Genomic DNA, 18,841 nt, shown 5'->3' with positions numbered 1-18,841 from the left:
ATTTAAACGGGGCAAGTGTTAAATCTGGCAGTAAACAGAGAAGTCAATAACCATACAGGACCCAGGTTACACTGCCTACCCCCCACCCCCTGCATTTATTTTTAAGACACTGCCAACTTCTTGTCATTCCTAAGCCCAGAAAACTGAAATCCCAGGAAAGAAAAGGGCCAAGCAGCTTTGAAGGAAAAGAGGATGAATAACAGGGAATCATTTTAGGTTGAAAAGAACACTTCCCAAGCTTGTAATTCTAAGGAGAGAAGCTGTGAATGTTTTAACTAGGTCAGTGGGATGAACATGGAACAAGGTTAACTTTAATTCCATTACATTCTCTACTCCAATGATAAGCAGCATGGAGAGTTCAAAGGTGGTGTAACTTCAAGGTCTGGGCACCAATCAAGTGAGCAAAACACCAATGGAATGTATTTTTCTCTGCATTATATTTTGCTTGTGTGTTCAATTAACAGTTTTTAAAAAACTTTAAAAATTTCATTTTTATTAATTTATTTACATATTTATTTTTAAGGATCTTATTTATTTGAGAGAGAGAGTGACAGAGAGCACAAGTGGGGGCGGAGGTGGGGGGAAGGGCCAAGGGAGAGGGAGAAGCAGACTCCCTGCTGAGCAGGGAGACACAGGGCTCCATCCTAGGACCCCAGGATCATGAGCCGAAGGCAGGTGCTTAACCGACTAAGCCACTCAGGCGCCCCTAAAGTTTTTTTTATTATTACTTATTTACTTTTAAAGATTTTATTTATTTATTTGAGAGAGAGAGAGAGGAGGAGGAGCAGAGGGAGAAGGACAAGCCGGCTCCACACTGAGCATAGCACCTGATGTGGGGCTCAGTCTCACGACCCTGAAATCAAGACCTGAGCCAAGACCAAGAGTCAGATGCTCAACCGACTGACCCACCCAGGCAGCCCTCAATTAACAATTTTAATGGCAAAACACTATTTGGCTGGAATAACAGTTGCTTTAGTGATTTTATGTCAAAGTTACTTTGAATTCAAGTTTTTGCACTTACATGGACGGATGCATGACTCAAGGAGAAAATTTTCTTCATTTCTATTCTCTTCAGAATAATAATTTTAAACCAAACTAAAGAAATGTTTTCCTACTCTTAAAACACAGAAATTAATTAGCAGCTATAACAAGTCTTACTCTTCCTGATGGTCTAGCAACTCCCGATCATCTTCCAATTGAACTTCCTCCCACGATTTTCCAAGTTCCTTTTGTGGGAAGAACAGAGACATTAGGGAAATGGAGGGAGCAGGGGGAAGAGGGGAAAGGAGAGAGAAAATACACACACACACACACAACCCATAAAAAACCCACTCAAAACCACATACTCACTGGTTTTAAATCAATTCAAGTAGGATATATTAAAAGAGTTATTTCAGTGACAAGGAAGGATGTATCCTAAAATACTCTTAATATGTTTTTCTTCTTGGAGAAGCAGTGATATTCTTTTAATCAAATTCCTTTCTCTTAAATGTAAACCAGTTTATCAACCCTGGACGCACAGTAGAATCTCTTGGGGACCTTTTTAGAAACCCGATACTATCTCTTGCTGGGGCCTGTGGAACACGCAGCTAGCTGGACTGTTTCTCCCCAAGGCCCCTACAGTCTATTTTTCAAACAGCAACCACAGTGATCTTTCTAAAGGACACTTCCCTGTCTGTATAAACCCTCCCAAGGCTTCTTCCTGCACTTAGAACAAAATCCAGAGGCCTTATCATGGCTTGGAAGATCTGCTCCGGCTCCTTCTCCATCCCTTATGTCCCACCACTTTTTCCCTGGCCCAGTTTGCTCCAGACAGATCAGTGTCTCCGCTGTCCCTTGAAAGCAGAAAGCTCACATCCACTGGCTACTTCCAGACTTGCTGCAACGTCTGCCTGAGCACTGCTCTCTCACATAACTGTGTGGCTCAGGCGTGGGGGGCATCTGCTTAAATGTTACCACCTCTTCTTCTGACTCCTCTGTCTAAAGCAACACCCCTGCTCCCAGTTACTTTTTATTCCCCTATGATGTTTTATTATTTTTTTTAAACATCAATCACTGCCTGAAATCACTTCTGTGTATCTATTTGTTTTCTCATTCGCTATTCATTTTTTCCACCGGAATGTCCATTTCCAGAGCTGGGCATACAGTAAGTACTAGAGAGTATTTTTAAATTGAATTGTAACTGAAAAAGTCTAAAGATTCAAGGCCAATTTGGATCCTACTTCAAAAGGTTTTCGTAAGGTGATTAAATAAATTAGTTCATGTGTAGGCACACCCCACAGATATTGCAGGTTTGGTTCCAGACTACCACTGTAAGGCAAGCCAAATGAATGTTTTGGTTTCCCAGTGCATATAAACGTTATTTTTACATTACACTGCACTCTATTATGTGTGCAAGCATTACGTCTAAAAAAACAATGTATATACCTTAATTAAGTATTGCGAGAATTACCAAAATGTGACTCAGAGACATGATGTGAGCAAATGCAGTTGAAAAAATGGCGCAGATAGACTTGCTCAACACAGCATTGCCACAATCCTTCAATTTGTAAAAATGTGCGAGGCACAATAAGCAAAGTGCAATAAAACAAGGTATCCCTGTATATAAAGTACACGGTAGCAGGCAATAGTTAAGTGCTCAAATATCTACTTCAATCCCTTTTATCTCTTACAGTTCATGGAGAAGTTGTACCTACTTAGGGCTATGTCTGGCAAATTTAGTCATAGTCTCAGCAAAACTTTATGGAGTAATGAGCAGGAATGATTTCTTTTGGCCTAACCATTTATCTTTTCTATTCTTGAGTCATTTGTTCCTCTTTCTTATCTTTTCTTCTTCCTCCATCCAATTTTCCCACTGTGCCATGCAAAAGCAGACAGTGCACTAAAGAAGGATGTAGGAACAATAATGGACACCTTTCCAAGCAGCTAAACTATGGTTACAGTCAAGCCCAACCTGACCTGCTATAAATATAGACATTCTTGTTTGATATTCCTCTTTTGGAAAAAAATAACTAAAATTTATTCTCAATTTTGAACTTTTTTTCTTTTCTCAAAAAAGGTATTCATTTAAGCAAAAACAAAGAACTACAAGGTCCATTATGATTTAGGGAAAAAAGAAAATCTATCATTCATCAACTTAATGAGAGGTTTTGAAGCTGTCATTATCTATCAGCTAAATGATGCATAAACTCAGACACACAGAGATTTACCATAATGTCATTAGAGATAGTTAATTTGAACTCTATAATGTACTTCCAAGAGTTATCATGAAACGTCTGAACCTCATTATGGGCATGAGGAATGGCTTCAACACTGCCAACAGGATCCTTGTTAGTTGGAATTTTTGGTGATGAATTACTACATCTTTCATGGATTACTCGATCTCTCTGGACCTGTACTTTAAGGTCATCGCTGCACGACATTATTCAAAGAAGGGCCATCTGTGTTATTACCATTTTCAATGATATGGACAAATGTTGCTTATCAATAAATGTTTTGGCCAAAGAGACACAGAATAGCTTTCAGTGTCAAACTTCCACACCCAAAGCATTATTTTGCAACTTTCAGTACACTATTTTGCAAGTATTCAGTATAACATGTAGGGGTTTTCCTAGGCAACAGCACTAACCATTTACCACTTGAGAGGAAAATGGAACTTGGTGTTCGTTAGTGTATTAAGAAACAAGTGGTTTGCATGTGACACTGGCCCAGACTTTCCTAGAATGCTCTGCCTTGTATAGTCAAATATATATGATTTATTATAGGAATAAGAACCCCCCCCAAGAAAAAAAAGACAGAACTCTCTAATTAAGATGCTGTGCCTGGTAATGAATCATGTTAGAAAAGCAAAGATTTCAAGAAAAACAAAGTTTGGAAGGCATGTCAGTAAAGATGTTCAGCACACCCCCTCAACCCCCTACATCAGATGGTTTTTAATCAATGAGAGGGTGGACAAGAAAAACAAAAAATAAAGCCCCTTCACCTAGCGTCCCCACTGCTCCAACACAGACACTTCTATAGGTACTTACACAAAAAACCCATTATAAACAGAGAAAGAGAAATGTTTTATTTTTTTTCCATGTTTTAATTTAAATTCTAGTTGAGAAGTGTTTTAAATGGGGGTGCATGGGTGGCTCAGTTGTTAAGCATCTGCCTTCGGCTCAGGTCATGATCCCAGGGTCCCTGGGATTGAGCCCTGCATCGGGCTCCCTGCTCGGCGGGGACCCTGCTTCTTTCTCTCCCTCTGCTCCTCCCCTTGCCACACCCTCCCCTACCTGTACTCTCTCAAATTGATAAAATCTTAAAAAAAAAAAGTATTCTAAATGTAAATAATTTCATTAGAAAGAACTATACTAAAACTATGAAAAACAGGTTAAGAGCCGGCTTTTGTTACAAATGGCTTTGTATGTCTTTAAGAATAAAAAAAAATAAAAAATGATAAAACCACTGCAAAAATAATTTCCTTTAGGAAAACTCAGGGCTGGAAACATGAATGCCTTAGACTAGGTAGCTGAAGGCTCAGTGATGATGGCAGGGGCATCTGAATGTGCAACTGCCTGGGATTGTCCCCTTGACCATTCTAGTCCGCTATTCACTGAACATTTTTGTTGTGAGAAAACAGAGAACGTGCAGTAGGTAATCTAGACTATGCATAGTGACTTTTTATGTATTTGCAAGTCTGTTATTATTCAAAAACTGATATGAATTATTAAGTATGGAAATTACCTCATCTAAGGAAGAAAAAGGAACCTGTCAATTTGCTGAGCTCAGAAGAGAGTCAAGAACACCCTGTGTCTTAGCCCTCCCACCCTTGATGATGATTAGAGTGCATCTTGCCAGGGATACCCTGGGCGCTGCCATCACTTGCTGCCTGGAGCTTCTGCTCTGACGGAGTTGAGGAACCCCATGGGCACATAGCTGCTACAGGAGAGGGCCACGCATTAACTTGTACACCCCACCCCCAAGCGCTGAAATTATGTGCTTACATGTCTGTCTCTCATACGACCTCTAAACTCTGAGTAGTGACTTATATCAGCCACCTTGTCTGTAATATTTTTCTTTCTGCTCCACCAGTGTATGGTACTGGAAGGCACTCCAATGTGTGTAGAATGTATGCAGCCAATGGAAGTGCTTCTTGCAGGGAAGAGGATGTGAGACATGGACGTGCAGACCCTGACGACTAATACAACAGTTCTCTCTTTGGCCCCACATTCATCACTCATGTCAGCCTTGTTCCTCAGAGGAATACACAGTGAGTGTCTGTCAGCATTTTTTTTTTCTCCTTTTTAAAACTAAAGCAATGTCATTATTCATTGCTTAAGTAAACTTTTAGAAGAATTTATTCTTCATGTTAAATATTTCTGTGAAATATTAAGTATTTTCATTCATGGTGTCTGAAAGGAAACTAAAATGATGCTGAGCAATCTCTGACCCTCATTTTTCTCTAACCATACAGTATTAGTATTTGGAACAGTCTTTTATATACCCCTTCTATATATTATACCTTTTATCCCTACAACAATACTCAGGATGGTATTAAGGTTGATACTTCCGGTAAGCACTTCTCTACGTTAGGACAGTTCTCCATCTTTAGAGACTTTATTAGCTAATTCAATTCTTTTCTAAGGTAATTTTGTATAATTTCCAAAATGCTAAGGCTAATCATAACACATTTTAGGTTTTGTTTTTAAAAATCATTCTTCTTGTGGGCTATTTACCTCAGTGGGAAAGCATACAGGGTTAAGAAGGCTAAGGTTGTAGGTCAGAGCCCTTAACGAGCTTATTAAAAAGTCAGCTTTACTTTGACCTTGACTCACTTTCTAGTTTAGTACAAAAGAGAACAGGCAAGAAGGTGGTGAATAGATCATTACGAATTCATCATCATTACTTGACCAAAAACCCAACCAAAAAAGTAAGAGGTAGGTACCTTATTTCAACTGAGGAAAAAGTGAAGGAAACTGATACAGAGAGAGGTTAAGTATCCTGTTCTAACTATGTGACTCTGGGAAAAGATCTGTGCCTACTCTCCAAACCTATAAAATGGGGATAATAAAATCTGTGACATATGGATATGGTTAAGAGTAAATGACTTAATAATATCCAAGAGAGTGCTTGGCATATAGCAAGTAGTCAAATGCTGCTAGTTAAAAGAAAAAATTACTTCTATCAATAATCTCCTAAAATGATTTAATTTTCATTTTATATACTATTAAAGTCTTTATGTTTTCTTGAAACACTGCTCCTAAGCTATGATTCATGCCACATCATATCTGGGCACTCAGTGGGCAGTATAATCTAGCATGCCCATCTAGAGACAGCTGGTCCTTGTAGATAATTTCAGTTTTGAAAGACATACTACTTGATGCCCAGACAATAAAGCATCATACTTTTCTAAAAGCGCCAGCAGAATCTGAGTGAACAGTCCCTTTGAAGTCTCCTCTAAAAGGTAAATACCTCCAGCTATATATATAATGTTCTGCTAGTCCCAAGCTCTTGAATATTATTTTAAAAGATCCCCAGAAGGAAGTGCTATTAAATTGCTTCCACAGCTTTCTGCAGTAGCTGATATTTCTTAGAGCTAACACTGAAGTCCACTCCCCATTGGATTGGGCTGAGCCCTGAAGCAGCATTTGTTCTAGGAATTAATGACAGTGATTTCAAGAGAAGAATGAGGACTCAAAGGGTGCCTTTGCCTTTAGCTAGTTGTAAAACATTTGTAGCAGATCATGGCAACTTCTCAGAGTCAATCTTCAAACACATGTCAAACTTGCTTCTCAAGGGGAATTTTATTTTAACTCTACAAGGATTAGTTAGGACAGGCAAAAATTCCACCCCACCAAGAGATTTCCAACATTATTTCAGGATATGTTTATTTCTGTCCAATTGATAAAATGGTTGATGATAATCAATTATGCCCTCTGTGGCCATGAGTTTGGATTCTAATTCATTCCCATTGAGAGGAAAAAATAATTTCCATTTGCTTAAGAAAAGTGTCCGAAACAACTCCCTTTCTCCTAATTCAAGTGGAGAGTTACATAACCCTTTTCTTTACACGAGTGGATTATTTCCTTTGTTATATACACCCCTAAATTCAGCAGAGTAGGGCAGGGCCAGTAGAACTCCCAGTCATTGTGTCAGTCAAAATCCCCTCTTCCATTTCTAAATGCCCCCCTAGTGACACTTGCCTCCAACTGAATACCTTCTCTTAACCAAAAAGCTCAGGAAATGGTATTGAGGTTTCTAGGCAAGGAAAACTTTCAATGTATTTAAAATCCTTGACATGATAACACCATTATTATATTTTATTAGTCATACAAACCAAAGTCCTCTTGCGTAGCGAAATGATTGGTTTCTCTAAAATTTCCATCAAAGATAAGCTGGCCAAGGAGGATGGTAAATTTTTTTTGTGGGAAAAGGATTTTTTTAATGGGGAGAGAGGGAAGAGAGAGAGATTTTTTTTTTTTTTTTTTGAGGGGGGTGTTTAGGAAGACAGAGGGAGAGAGAGAATCTTAATGAGGCTCCATGCCCAGTGCATGAGCCCGACTTAGGGGCTCAATCTCACAACCCTGATATCATGACCCAAGCGGAAATCAAGAGTTGAACGCCCAACCCACTGAGCCACGCAGGCGCCCTATGAAGAGATTGTTTTTAAAAAGTTATCTAGCATACGACACTTAGTACATCTAGATGTCAAAAGATGGTTTTTGAATAGAATATATAAGTCTCTGGACTCAAGGTAATAGATAATATAACAAATGAGCAAGAGTATGTAGATACTCAAATGCTTTATGTTTATTATTACTTTTTTTTTTTTTTTTTGGTCCAGATCACTGCGAATTCTAGAGACATGACATTTTTACTGTGTAAACATCTGGCAAATCATAGACAAACCAAATCAAGTTATGCTTGGTAAGCTAACCATTATGAAGCTAATCACTGCTTGGAAGTGTCCCTCGATTACATTTTGACCTTTATACTAATTGCTTGTTTAAATATTAGACAGCCCTTAGAAAGATTTTTGTTTGTGGAAATGCAATCAAATTTTAAATTATGAAGAGAAAGCCTTACCAAATAATTGATGACATAAAATCGGTCATATTCTCTGTTCTTAGGATTAATCCTCCGATGCTGTTTTTTCCTCATATGGTCTTTCAGTGTATTTTTGTCCCTGAAGGTCTTCTCACAATACAAGCACTGCAAGCTAAAAAAAATACACAAACACTGACAGATTACACAAGTCTCTTGGATAGCTGCTGCAAAAGTCCTTTATTTTTAAGTCTTACAGTTATTCATTTTAGTTTACAGAATCTTTAAGTAGGATACGACATCCTTGTCAGAACCTCTCTCACTTCATTCATTCAGCTTTGTGGGATGCATGCTTGGTTTATTTTGTAGTTGGCTACATTGGCCAACTGGGCTATGTAGTCAAACTGTGACAAAGATAGCTAATACCCAAAAATTATTGTGGTGTTTTCTAATCAAATTATCTCTTCTAAAAATGAAAACGTAGTTATGTTCTTCAAATAATTACAATGATAACTAGCAATGGCTGCCTCCATTGAGTACAACAAATTAGTCCATGGTTTGGCATATTCTGTGAGCTGATTTGCAGGGTTTAATGCCTAGTTCCAGTACATACTAGCTGTGAGACTTGGTCAAGTTACTTGCCTTCTCTACTGACATTCATTTTCTAATGAAAATGAACAGATTGCTAACAAAATGTCTTCCTTAACCTAAGTCTGACAGTGGATACTGCCTGTAACTTCTCCTTACCAGTCATTAGAGTTCCACTTTTTGGAGTCACCCAGATTATATCTAAGCTCCCTTTTACATGAAAACTCTCAAATGAGTGAAATCAGTTGTTTCAATTTCGAATTCTTTTGTCATCACTCCTAAACACCCTTTGAACCATTTCTTGTGCCACAGAAATAATTATATTCTTTTATAGCAAATAATTATGGCATTAAAAAATTGTGCTAATCTTGGGGCGCCTGGGTGGCTCAGTTGCTAAGCATCTGCCTTTGGCTCAGGTCATGGTCCCAGGATCCTGGGATCGAGCTCTGCATCGGGCTCCCTGCTCCGCGGGAAGCCTGCTTCTCCCTCTCCCACTCCCCCTGCTTTTGTTACCTCTCTTGCTATCTCTCTCTCTGTCAAATAAATAAATAAAAAATCTTAAAAAAAATTATGCTAATCTTGCTAGAAAGCACATCTGTTATGATTTTATAAATGAAGGATCATTTGAAGAGTGAAAGAACATTAATGCAGTGTTGATACCAGAATTTGAACTCAGAACTTTTAATATTTCTTTCTTAATGTTATTGTTCTGAATATTGTGGGCTGAGATTTCATTTGAAAAAAAAAAAAAAGTACAGGGGCACCTGGGTGGCTTAGTTGGTTGGATGTCTGACTCTTGATTTTGGCTCAGGTCATGATCTTGGGGTTGTGGGATCGAGCCCTATGTTGGGCTCCGCACTTACTGCGGAGTCTGCTTGATATTCTCTCTCCCCCTCTCCCTCTGTTCCTTCCCCCACTCAAGCTCTCTTTCTCTCTCTAAAAATAAATAAATAAAATCTTTAAAAACAAAGAAAAAAAACAAAAAACCTAGGTTTTGAGAGGAAAAAATACTGGGCCCTCTCCTAGAGAAAAATGTGGATAGATTTTTTGAAAGCCATTTTAGTGACCTAGAGAATTTCCTTCCTTATTTTACAAGCTAAGCTCTAGATACCCACTAGATACAGTCACCAGAATATGATCTTAGGAAAAGTGGAGTGTCATGATATATAAATGTGAATAAATACTAAAAGGTAAAAGAAGGCACAGAGTATGTTATGTCTCACATAAAGCTGAATAACATACAACATTTTGACAATATATTTACTAAATATGTGCAAAATTATACTGAAAAATGAATTACCATTACAAAATTAAGAAATGGGGAGATATGAATGAGGAAGGGCACATATGAAAATTCAAGGGAATTAATAATGTTCTATTTCTTTATTAAAAAAAAAGATTTATTTATTTTAAAGAGATAGAGAGAGAATCTCAAGTAGACTTGACCCTGAGATCATGACCTCAGCCGAAATCCAGAGCTGGATGCTTAACTGACTAAGCCACCTACGCGTCCCTGTTCTATTTCTTAGGCCAGATGTAGAGTATACTCTTCAAACCCTATATAGCATATGTTACATGGCATGTACACTGTTTGGTATATATGATATTCTTTTAAAAAAACAGTAAAAGGCAATATGATCTAGACAAAAAGAAGACTGTCATGCAAAATGTGAACTCCTCCAACATGAGAAATTAGAAAATTCCATTTTATTAATTACTTCTATTAGATTAATCTTAAAACATTCACAACAGACAATAAAAAAAATTCCCAAGAGTCCAAAATTAAAATAGCTTCAGGTTGTGTTTCATGAAAAAATACTTACTTGTCCAGTTTCTTCTGTAATGTGCATAGAAATTCATTGCAGTTTACAATGTTGTCTGGCAATCCAATGTTGAAAGCATGTTCTCTGGCCATGTGGTTCAAAAGAACAGATCTAGGAAGAAATTTGAATAATTTATATTATATCCAAATCATCTAGTAACAAATCAGGTCAGGAATAGCACATTTATAATGATTACACTAATCAGAAGTACATGCAAAGGTTAAACACTAAAACACACATTTGGGCTCTGAAAAAGTGGTATGTTATATAGTATTTAAGTACACATATAATCACAATAGTTCTTTAAAGTGAGTTAAGTTTGTTCCATTATCTGCCAGTGGACAGGAATATACTCTATAGATGAATTGGGTTTCTGTCCTTTAAACTATTAAACTGTGCTTTGCTTACTTTTCCAATTCACTGTGGGGAGGAGGAAGAGACAACTGCCAAAGGGAAATACGTCCTTCTATATATGTCCTGGGATCACAGACATTTTAGTCAGCTCATGATCAGACACCGACCTGGAACCCACAATTAACAAATCTAAGTATACGTAAGGGTTACCATAAACTGAATACACCATGACCAGTCTGTTGATTAGTTCATGCTGAAAAGGAAAATTTTCATTTATCTAAGTTTTACATAGCAAAAATGCCTATGTGTAAAATATATTATTCTACTGGGTCTTTATCACAACTTTATTTTTTTTTTAAGTTTATTTATCTATTTAAGTAATCTCTACACCTAACATGGGGCTTGAACTCAGGACCCTGAGATCAAGAGTTGCATGATCCTCGGACTGAGCCAGCCAGGCACCCTCTTTATCACAACTTTAGTTCATAAAATGAAGGTGACAGTTTTGGGGAACTCATTAGTACACAAACCACTGATAGACTATACACAGTGACACGTTATACAATTTATCTAGCTTATTTAGGACACTAAGCTGGCCTCCAAATCACTGTTTTTTAGGGTTATTATTTTTTTCCTTTAGAAAATAAAATAAAGCAACCATCCCTATGAAAATGTTGATTTTTTTTAACTATGTAGGAATCCCATTCATTAATCTCATAGTTAAAACGCTCTTTTGGCTAACCACTTAACTATCACTGATAACTTTGAATAAAACTAGTGTTTCATAGAGTATTTCACAGTGTCCCTTTTGGCACAGATTTTTCTCTATGCCAACTGCCCTACAGAAGAATCAAATCTTCATTAGCGGTGTTTTGAATATCAGTGCTGCAACCAAACCATTTTCTAAATTCAAATTAGTACTGTATCTGTAGCTACCCTCTCCTCAATGTTTTTCAGGTAATAATGTCAGTTACTGTGCCAGGCTCTTTTGTTTTTTAATACTGTAGACCGCCTTCTTTGAAATGGGTAGAAAATGATATTCTGACTGTCCACTTTTTTTTTTTTTTTTTAAAGATTTTATTTATTTGACAGAGAGAGACACAGCAGGAGAGGAAACACAAGCAGGGGGAGTGGGAGAGGGAGAAGCAGGCTTCCCGCGGGGAGCCGGATTCGGGGCTCGATCCCAGGACCCTGGGACCATGACCTGAGGCGAAGGCAGACGCCCAATGACTGAGCCACCCAGGCGCCCCTCTGACTGTCCACTCTCATGTTGCCACTGAACTATTCCCAGTTACTAGAGGTTACAACTTCATGACTTGTATTTAAGTCATGTTCATTTGTAAATATCAAATGCTGTATAATGAGAAATCTGTCTGGTCTTTGTCCTTGATTCCTGGCACAGAGCTTCTAAAATCCTTGGAATTTCTCCATGATAGGATTATCTTTGTTATGCTGACAAGGCGACTAGCCCTTAGCTAGTTTCAGAATGGGGGTTAGTCAAAGAAAAGACTAACCACAGGATTAGGAAGGTAGAGATTTTGAGCCAGCCTGACCCCCAGAAAGGGGAGGGATCTGGAGATTAAGTTCAATGATTGAATCAATCATGCTAATGTGATGAAGTCTTATTAAAAATTCTGGAAATCAAAGCTGAGTGAAGATTCCAGGTTGGTGAATACCTTGATGTGCTGGGTGGGTGATATGTCCTGATTCTTTGGGGGAAAGGGCACAGAAGCTCTGAGTTCAGGAACCTCCTAAAACTTGCCCTATGCATCTCTTCATTTGGCTGTTGCTGATCTCTTCACTTGGCTGTTCCTTTGTAACAGAACTGCAGTCCTAAGCATACCACTTTCCGGAGTTTTGTGAGTCATTCTGTAAATTACTGAAGGATACAAATTACTGGTGAGAATCCTCGAATTTTTAGTCAGGTGGTCAACTGAACTTGTGGCTGATATCTAAAATGGAAGCAGTCTTGTTGGGGATGATGCCCTTTAACCTGCAGAGCCTGATGCTAACTCTGGGCGACTAGTTTTAGAACCGAATTATAGTATGCCACTTGGTTTTGGACCCAGTTGGGAGTGGTAAAGAATTATCAATACCCCAGTTTTTTTTTTTTAATCTTTGTTAACTTTATTTTTAAAAGATTTTTATTTTTTATATATAAAAATAAATAAAAGATTTTTATTTTTATTTGTCAGAGAGAGAGAGAGAGAGAGAGAGGTAGGCAGAGGTAGAAGCAGGCTCCCAGCTGAGCAGGGAGCCTGATGTGGGACTTGATCCCAGGACCCTGAGATCATGACCTGAACCGAAGGCAGATGCTTAGCCGACTGAGCCACCCAGGCATCCCTAATCTTTATTAGTTTTAATATTCAAATGTGAAACATCAAAAACTGCTAAAGGTTTAGAGTTAACAATATAGAAAGGTGTGTCTGTAGTAGTGTGTTGTACATGGTCTTGCCTGTCAGCCAATTGAAAAAGTCCTATGACATTAAACACAAATTTATTTTTGGCATTTAAGAAAAAAGAGGCAAACCAAGAAACCAACTCTGAACTACATAGAACACATTGATGGTTGCTGGAGAGGAGGTGGGGGGATGGGTTAAATAGGTGACTGGGATTAAAGAGGGCACTTGTAGTGATGAGCCCCAGGTATTGGGGTTAGTGTTGTATGTAAGTGATGAATCACTAAGTTCTACACCTGAAACTAATATTACACTGTAAGTTAACAACTGGAAGTTAAATAAAAACTTGGAAAAAAATAAAAGAAAAAAAGAAAAAATTATTCCCCTCTTCTGCTTAGAGCAACTACAGTCTATCTTTGATGTTAGGCATATTAAAAAAATTATTGCTGATATATGAAAGGGTCCTGAGCTAATCCACAGAACTTAATTTATATAACCATTACGAATGTTTTGATGTTTTCAGATGAAAAACAATAATATTCAAAGACATGCATAAAGGCAAACCTGTTCCCGAAAAATTCCTCATTGCAAAACATACAAATACCATGAAAATTGTTATCATTTCTTTCTTGCTGCTGTTGTTCCAGAATTTCTTTCTGTAAAGTAGAAACAGATATGAGATTATTTTTTTTAAAGATTTTATTTATTTATTTGACAGAGACAAAGAGGGAGAGAGAAAGTGCACAAGCAGGGAGAATGGAAGGCAGAGGGAGAGAGAGAAGCAGGCTCTCTGCTGAGCAGGGAGCCTGACAGGGGGCTCAAACCCAGGACCCTGGGATCGTGACCTGAGCTGAAGACAGACGCTTAACCGACTGAGCCACCCAAGCACCCCTGATATTATCTTTAATAAATCCACAGTTAGCTAATGAAATATGTTATAGTATGAATGGAGGAATCTGGGAAGAAGCACAAAGGGAATATATGAATACTGACACTATTTCAAATTTCTCCATTTCTGTCCTTGTATCAAAACTGCAAGTCTATACTGTTTTTTTAAAAAATATTTTATTTATTTGAAAGAGAGAGACACAGCAAGAGGGGGAACACAAGTAGGGGGAGTAGGAGAGGGAGAAGCAGACTTCCCAAGGAGCAGGGAGCCCGATGCGGGGCTCGATCCCAGGACCCTGGGATCATGACCTGAGCCAAAGGCAGATGCTTAACGACACAACCATCCAGGTGCCCCAAGTCTATACTGCAAATGCTGATAGAACACTCCATTTGGATAGCTATGCAGGAAACTCAAATGGGTCTCATCATTCTTCCCTACTCCTGTTTTAATTACTCAACTCCCATTCTCTCCCTCTTTTCCAAACAAAAATGTGGTGGGCTTTATGATTTGCTCCTTTTGGTACTTCTCAGTTTAGTCTGCAATCAAGTTCTGACAAATTTTTCACTTGAACTATCTTTTATATTACTTTTCTCCACCATTCCCAATGCCATCACCCTGAGTCCAGTTTTTAATCAGTCATGGGATTACTATAAATAAGTCTCCTAGAGGGTCTCCAGGATCTCAGTCCTTTTTTCATCATATCCATCCTTCTTTTTGCTCTGAGGCAAACTTTCTTAAACATTGTTTTCCTCCTACCCTATTATCTTGTTATTCTTCAACTCAAATAATTTTTTAAAAAGATTTTATTTATTCATGAGAGACAGAGAGAGAGAGGGAGGCAGAGGTAGAAGGAGCCTCCCCGTGGAGCAGGGAGCCCGACAAGGAACTCGATCCCAGGACCCCGGGATCATGACCTGAGCTGAAGGCAGAAGCTTAACTCACTGAGCCACCCAGGCGCCCCCAACTCAAGTAATTTTAAATACGCTTTGGTAACACTTGCTCCAATCAAATGTGGTTCTACACACCCTGGTGATTCTACACACCATCATTCCTTGAGGTCATTTTATTTCTCTTTGCTTTCTGCCTGTTAACAAATCTTAATCTGTAACTTAAGACCATTTCTATCAAAATTTCCATTTCTAGACTACTGTATAAGAGTTATGAGCTCTGGCTCTGAAACACTGAGTAGACTTGGATTTGAGCTCTGGCCCTCAGTGGTACTCAATATTTTATTTAACTTTTTCAATCATCAGTTTTCTCATTTTTAAGACAAAAATGGAAATATTATCTCACAGAATTGTTTATAGGATTACATCAGATAATTTATGTAAAGAGTTCAAATTGTGCATGGGTCATTAAATATTGGATATTGTTATCCTGCCAATGTCAATTTCCACTGTTTATTACCATCATCTCTTTGTTAACTGTTTGCCTGCCTTGTCTTCTGAAGGGATATGAAAACTCTTTGGAGTTAAAATTAAGTCTTTATGCTGTTCTTAGAATGGCATACTACTCTCCAGCTTCTCTTACAATATGGAGCTCAAAATAGGAACTTTAAAAAGTTTATTGCTGGGGTGCCTGGGTGGCTCAGTCGGTTAAGCGGCTGCCTTCAGCTCAGGTCATGATCCCAGGGTCCTGGGATCGAGCCCCGCATCGGGCTTTCTGTTCAGTGGGGAGCCTGCTTCTCCCTCTCCCTCTGCCTGCTGCTTCCCCTGCTTGTGCTCTTTCTCTCTCGGTCAAATAAATAAAATCTTTAAAAAAAAATTAAAATAAGAAGTTTATTGATGATTCTGTGAATACTTATAGAATAGCATTAAAAAATGAGCTAAAATCTAGAAGCTTAATAAATTCCTTGTGGCATTTCTGGAAATGTATCACCAAACATCTAGAAATACTAATCCACTTGAAGAAAAAAAATTAAGAAGTTACCGTGATAAAAATCAATTCAAGGAACTGGTTTCAGCCACGATGGAATAATGGATATCACACTTACCCTCCCCCTGTAAACTACTATAAAATACCTTGCTTCATCTATTTTATCTGTTTTCAGACATTGGATAATAGTGCAGGGTTGTGATCCATGAAAGAATAAAATAATACACTGCCAGTTTTCTGCTGGGTGGTATTTTCCAAATTACAACATAGGGAAGTGAAAACCAAATGAGGTGTAGCTATCTCACTGGTTGGAGGAAAGAAAAAAAAAAAAGACTGGAGTTCAGGATACTAAAGCGAGTGCACTTTGTAGGACAAGGTACTAGAGAGAAGAGAGCTGAAGAAAGGGAGCTCAAGAAACCTGTACTGGGATTCTTTTGATCTTTGTCCAAATACTGAGCTGTGCATGTACAAAGAAGGATGCATGAGTTCTGATGGAGGAATTTCCAGGGGCTGTGAAGCTTAATGGAGATCCCAGAGTATTATAGCACTGGAATATGTTGGAGTTCTGACATGCAGAAAGAAAAGATCTTGCTCAACACTTCAGGCATACAGCAAATATAAAAGAAACTCTTTAAATTTACATGCTGGTAGCAAGTGGATAGATAAAAGAGAAATAAAGGAGCTAAGGTAGATGTACCAGACCATTTTAATTACTGCTTTTTGAGTTTAAGTGAACCTTGTATCAAAACTGAAATGGATAGGAGAAGTCAAATAAAAGAAGTATTGTTAAAGGAAACTGAACTTTTATAAACATGCCTGGTTTGACTAAAAAAAAAAAAAAAGAAAAGAAAAGAAAACACATTTCAGAGCTCTATATCAATAACTTTGTTAGCAGCAAAAACAAAAACCCAGCAAATAAACCCTATCACTAGTGGTGCAGTAAGGCCAAGGCCGAGCCCATACTTTCTCTGCCTTTTCCTGTTTTCAGTCCACAAGACTCAGTGCTCATTAAAAGTCACCATTCTGGCTCATATTTCTCAAGCTTGTGATGATATAACCTAATTTGCTAAAGAAAAATCTTACTCAACTTAGTATCTCCTTGCTTTTGGCTCAGCACAAACACAAAAGATTTGTGAGTCTAAACCAGAGGGATACTAAGCCATTTAAGGTTTTCTTTGGCCAAATTAAAGTTTTATCAACTGACCTTGAATTGTACAACCCGAATGTAAACATTAGAAGTGATAGAAATTGATTTTTCTTAGGAGAGCCTAATTTACACTCTGGTATATTTAGGTGGCATGGGATGGACAGGACAATAAGAAAAATCACTTTAATGGCAAGGACCTGAAACCAGGCTGCTCTGTTCTGGAGCCTCTCCCATATGGTGATGGCAGGTACCAAGGACTCTCAGCTAGTTTACCTGCACAACCGACAACCACGATAAGAGAGACAAAGACTCTGGAGTGCCCTTGTCATCCCTGATCTTGCAGGCCCCATACAACTCCTTTAATTTTTACCCAAGTTCATTCCACTAAGATCTGCCTTTTGTCCATGGCAAAATGTCTTTTTAAACTCCTTTCCAGACCTTCCTTGAGGGGGAGCTACTTTTAAACCATTTGTTGCTCCACCTCTGCTCTCTATTTCATTTGCATAAGACTTCTCTCATTTTCATAAACGAGTCCAGGAAGAATTTCATAATTGGGAAAAATGAACACAAGGACTAGCTTTATTTGGATTCTCTGCTCTTCCTGGACTTGATAATATTAAAATAAGAGAAGTCTTATGTAAATGAAATAAGCAGAAAGCAGAGGTCAATCAAGAAAAAATAGTTTTCCTTTTCTTTCTTTCCTTTTTCTTTTGTAAAGCTTGGTATCTGATTAGTTCTAGCACATATTTTACCTCACTTTCAAACAAAAAAGTATAATATTAACAGATAATCCACAGAAAGCATCACAAAGATGTGTAAATCAAAGCCTACCAGCTTTGTGGTTTTATTTTTCTAAAAAAAAAAAAATTCATGCTGGGTAGACATACTAGATTTTATTCATGGATTTATAGAATAGTAGGATGAAGAGAAAGTCACAGATGTTATATGTTTGAACTTCTCAAACTTATCTGATGAAGTCAGATAAAATTTTCATTACAAAATAGGCTTGGATAAAAACCACAGTTGTAAGAATACAAGACCAGCTTCTGTATTAGGCAACGAGTCATAATAACAAGCTGTATTTTTGTCTAATTGGTTTAAAATGTCAAGAATGGCAGCAAAGGGGTCAGTGCAGAGTCTTTCATCTTTATTCATAAGCCGAAGGCAGAGGAAACATTAATGAAACAGCAGATAGAGCAGATGGCATTCAACAGTCATAAGGGATTGACATATATAGGTAGAAAATGAAAATTTGAGTTAGGCTGAAAGTTATAAAAATCAGCAATTTAGGAAAAAGCAATTTAGAAAAATCTCAATTTAGTTAAGTATTTGTATACAGGAAAGCAGAAACTGATGCTTATCCAATGGAGATAGCTTGTGTAACGTCATGAAGGAAAACTAAGGCTAATGTTATTAATTATAGATACCAAAAACGTTCTCTAGATACTGACATTTCAGATTCACAACAGACTTTCTGGCTGAATGGCTGTATGAGTGACTGTGAGAGCAAACAGCACACCCCAAAGGTTCTCTCCCGATCTAGCCCACAGGCAGCACAGTAGAACCCAGGTAGGCATTCTCAGGTTAGAAGCCCGGCTGAGCTCCTTCAACAGAGAACACAAAAAATGTCCCTACTAAAGTCAGAGCGGTGGCCCAGAGCCTCCAAAGGAAGGCAGCAGGATCTCCTAGGCCTCCTGCTTTCTACTTTCAGAACCATGGATTATTGCTGAGGTCTTTGGGA

General features: G+C 38.1%; 1 protein-coding gene across 6 annotated transcripts in view; it reads right to left on the bottom strand.

The window, feature by feature from the left end:
- Nucleotides 1–18,841, bottom strand: part of ZNF277 (zinc finger protein 277) — a 105,822-nt gene that overhangs the window by 6,410 nt on the left and 80,571 nt on the right. For 5 of the 6 annotated variants that reach the window (XM_028104827.2, XM_028104823.2, XM_028104824.2 and 2 more), the window contains 4 exons: nucleotides 13,754–13,845; nucleotides 10,437–10,547; nucleotides 8,068–8,200; nucleotides 1,159–1,226 (listed from right to left, as the gene is read on the bottom strand). In XM_028104827.2, coding sequence (XP_027960628.1) covers nucleotides 1,159–1,226; nucleotides 8,068–8,200; nucleotides 10,437–10,547; nucleotides 13,754–13,845 — 404 coding nt within the window. The remainder of the gene's footprint in view (nucleotides 1–1,158; nucleotides 1,227–8,067; nucleotides 8,201–10,436; nucleotides 10,548–13,753; nucleotides 13,846–18,841) is intronic. The other variant, XM_088018532.1, reaches the window with a different exon arrangement.

This window comes from Eumetopias jubatus, unplaced genomic scaffold (assembly GCF_037043125.1).
Source record: "Eumetopias jubatus isolate StellerSeaLion01/CBP00866 unplaced genomic scaffold, mEumJub1_p1.0 scaffold_14, whole genome shotgun sequence".
NCBI lineage: Eukaryota > Metazoa > Chordata > Mammalia > Carnivora > Otariidae > Eumetopias > Eumetopias jubatus.
Note: the sequence above shows the minus strand (reverse complement) of the source record. Positions and strands in the feature narration are given on the sequence as shown.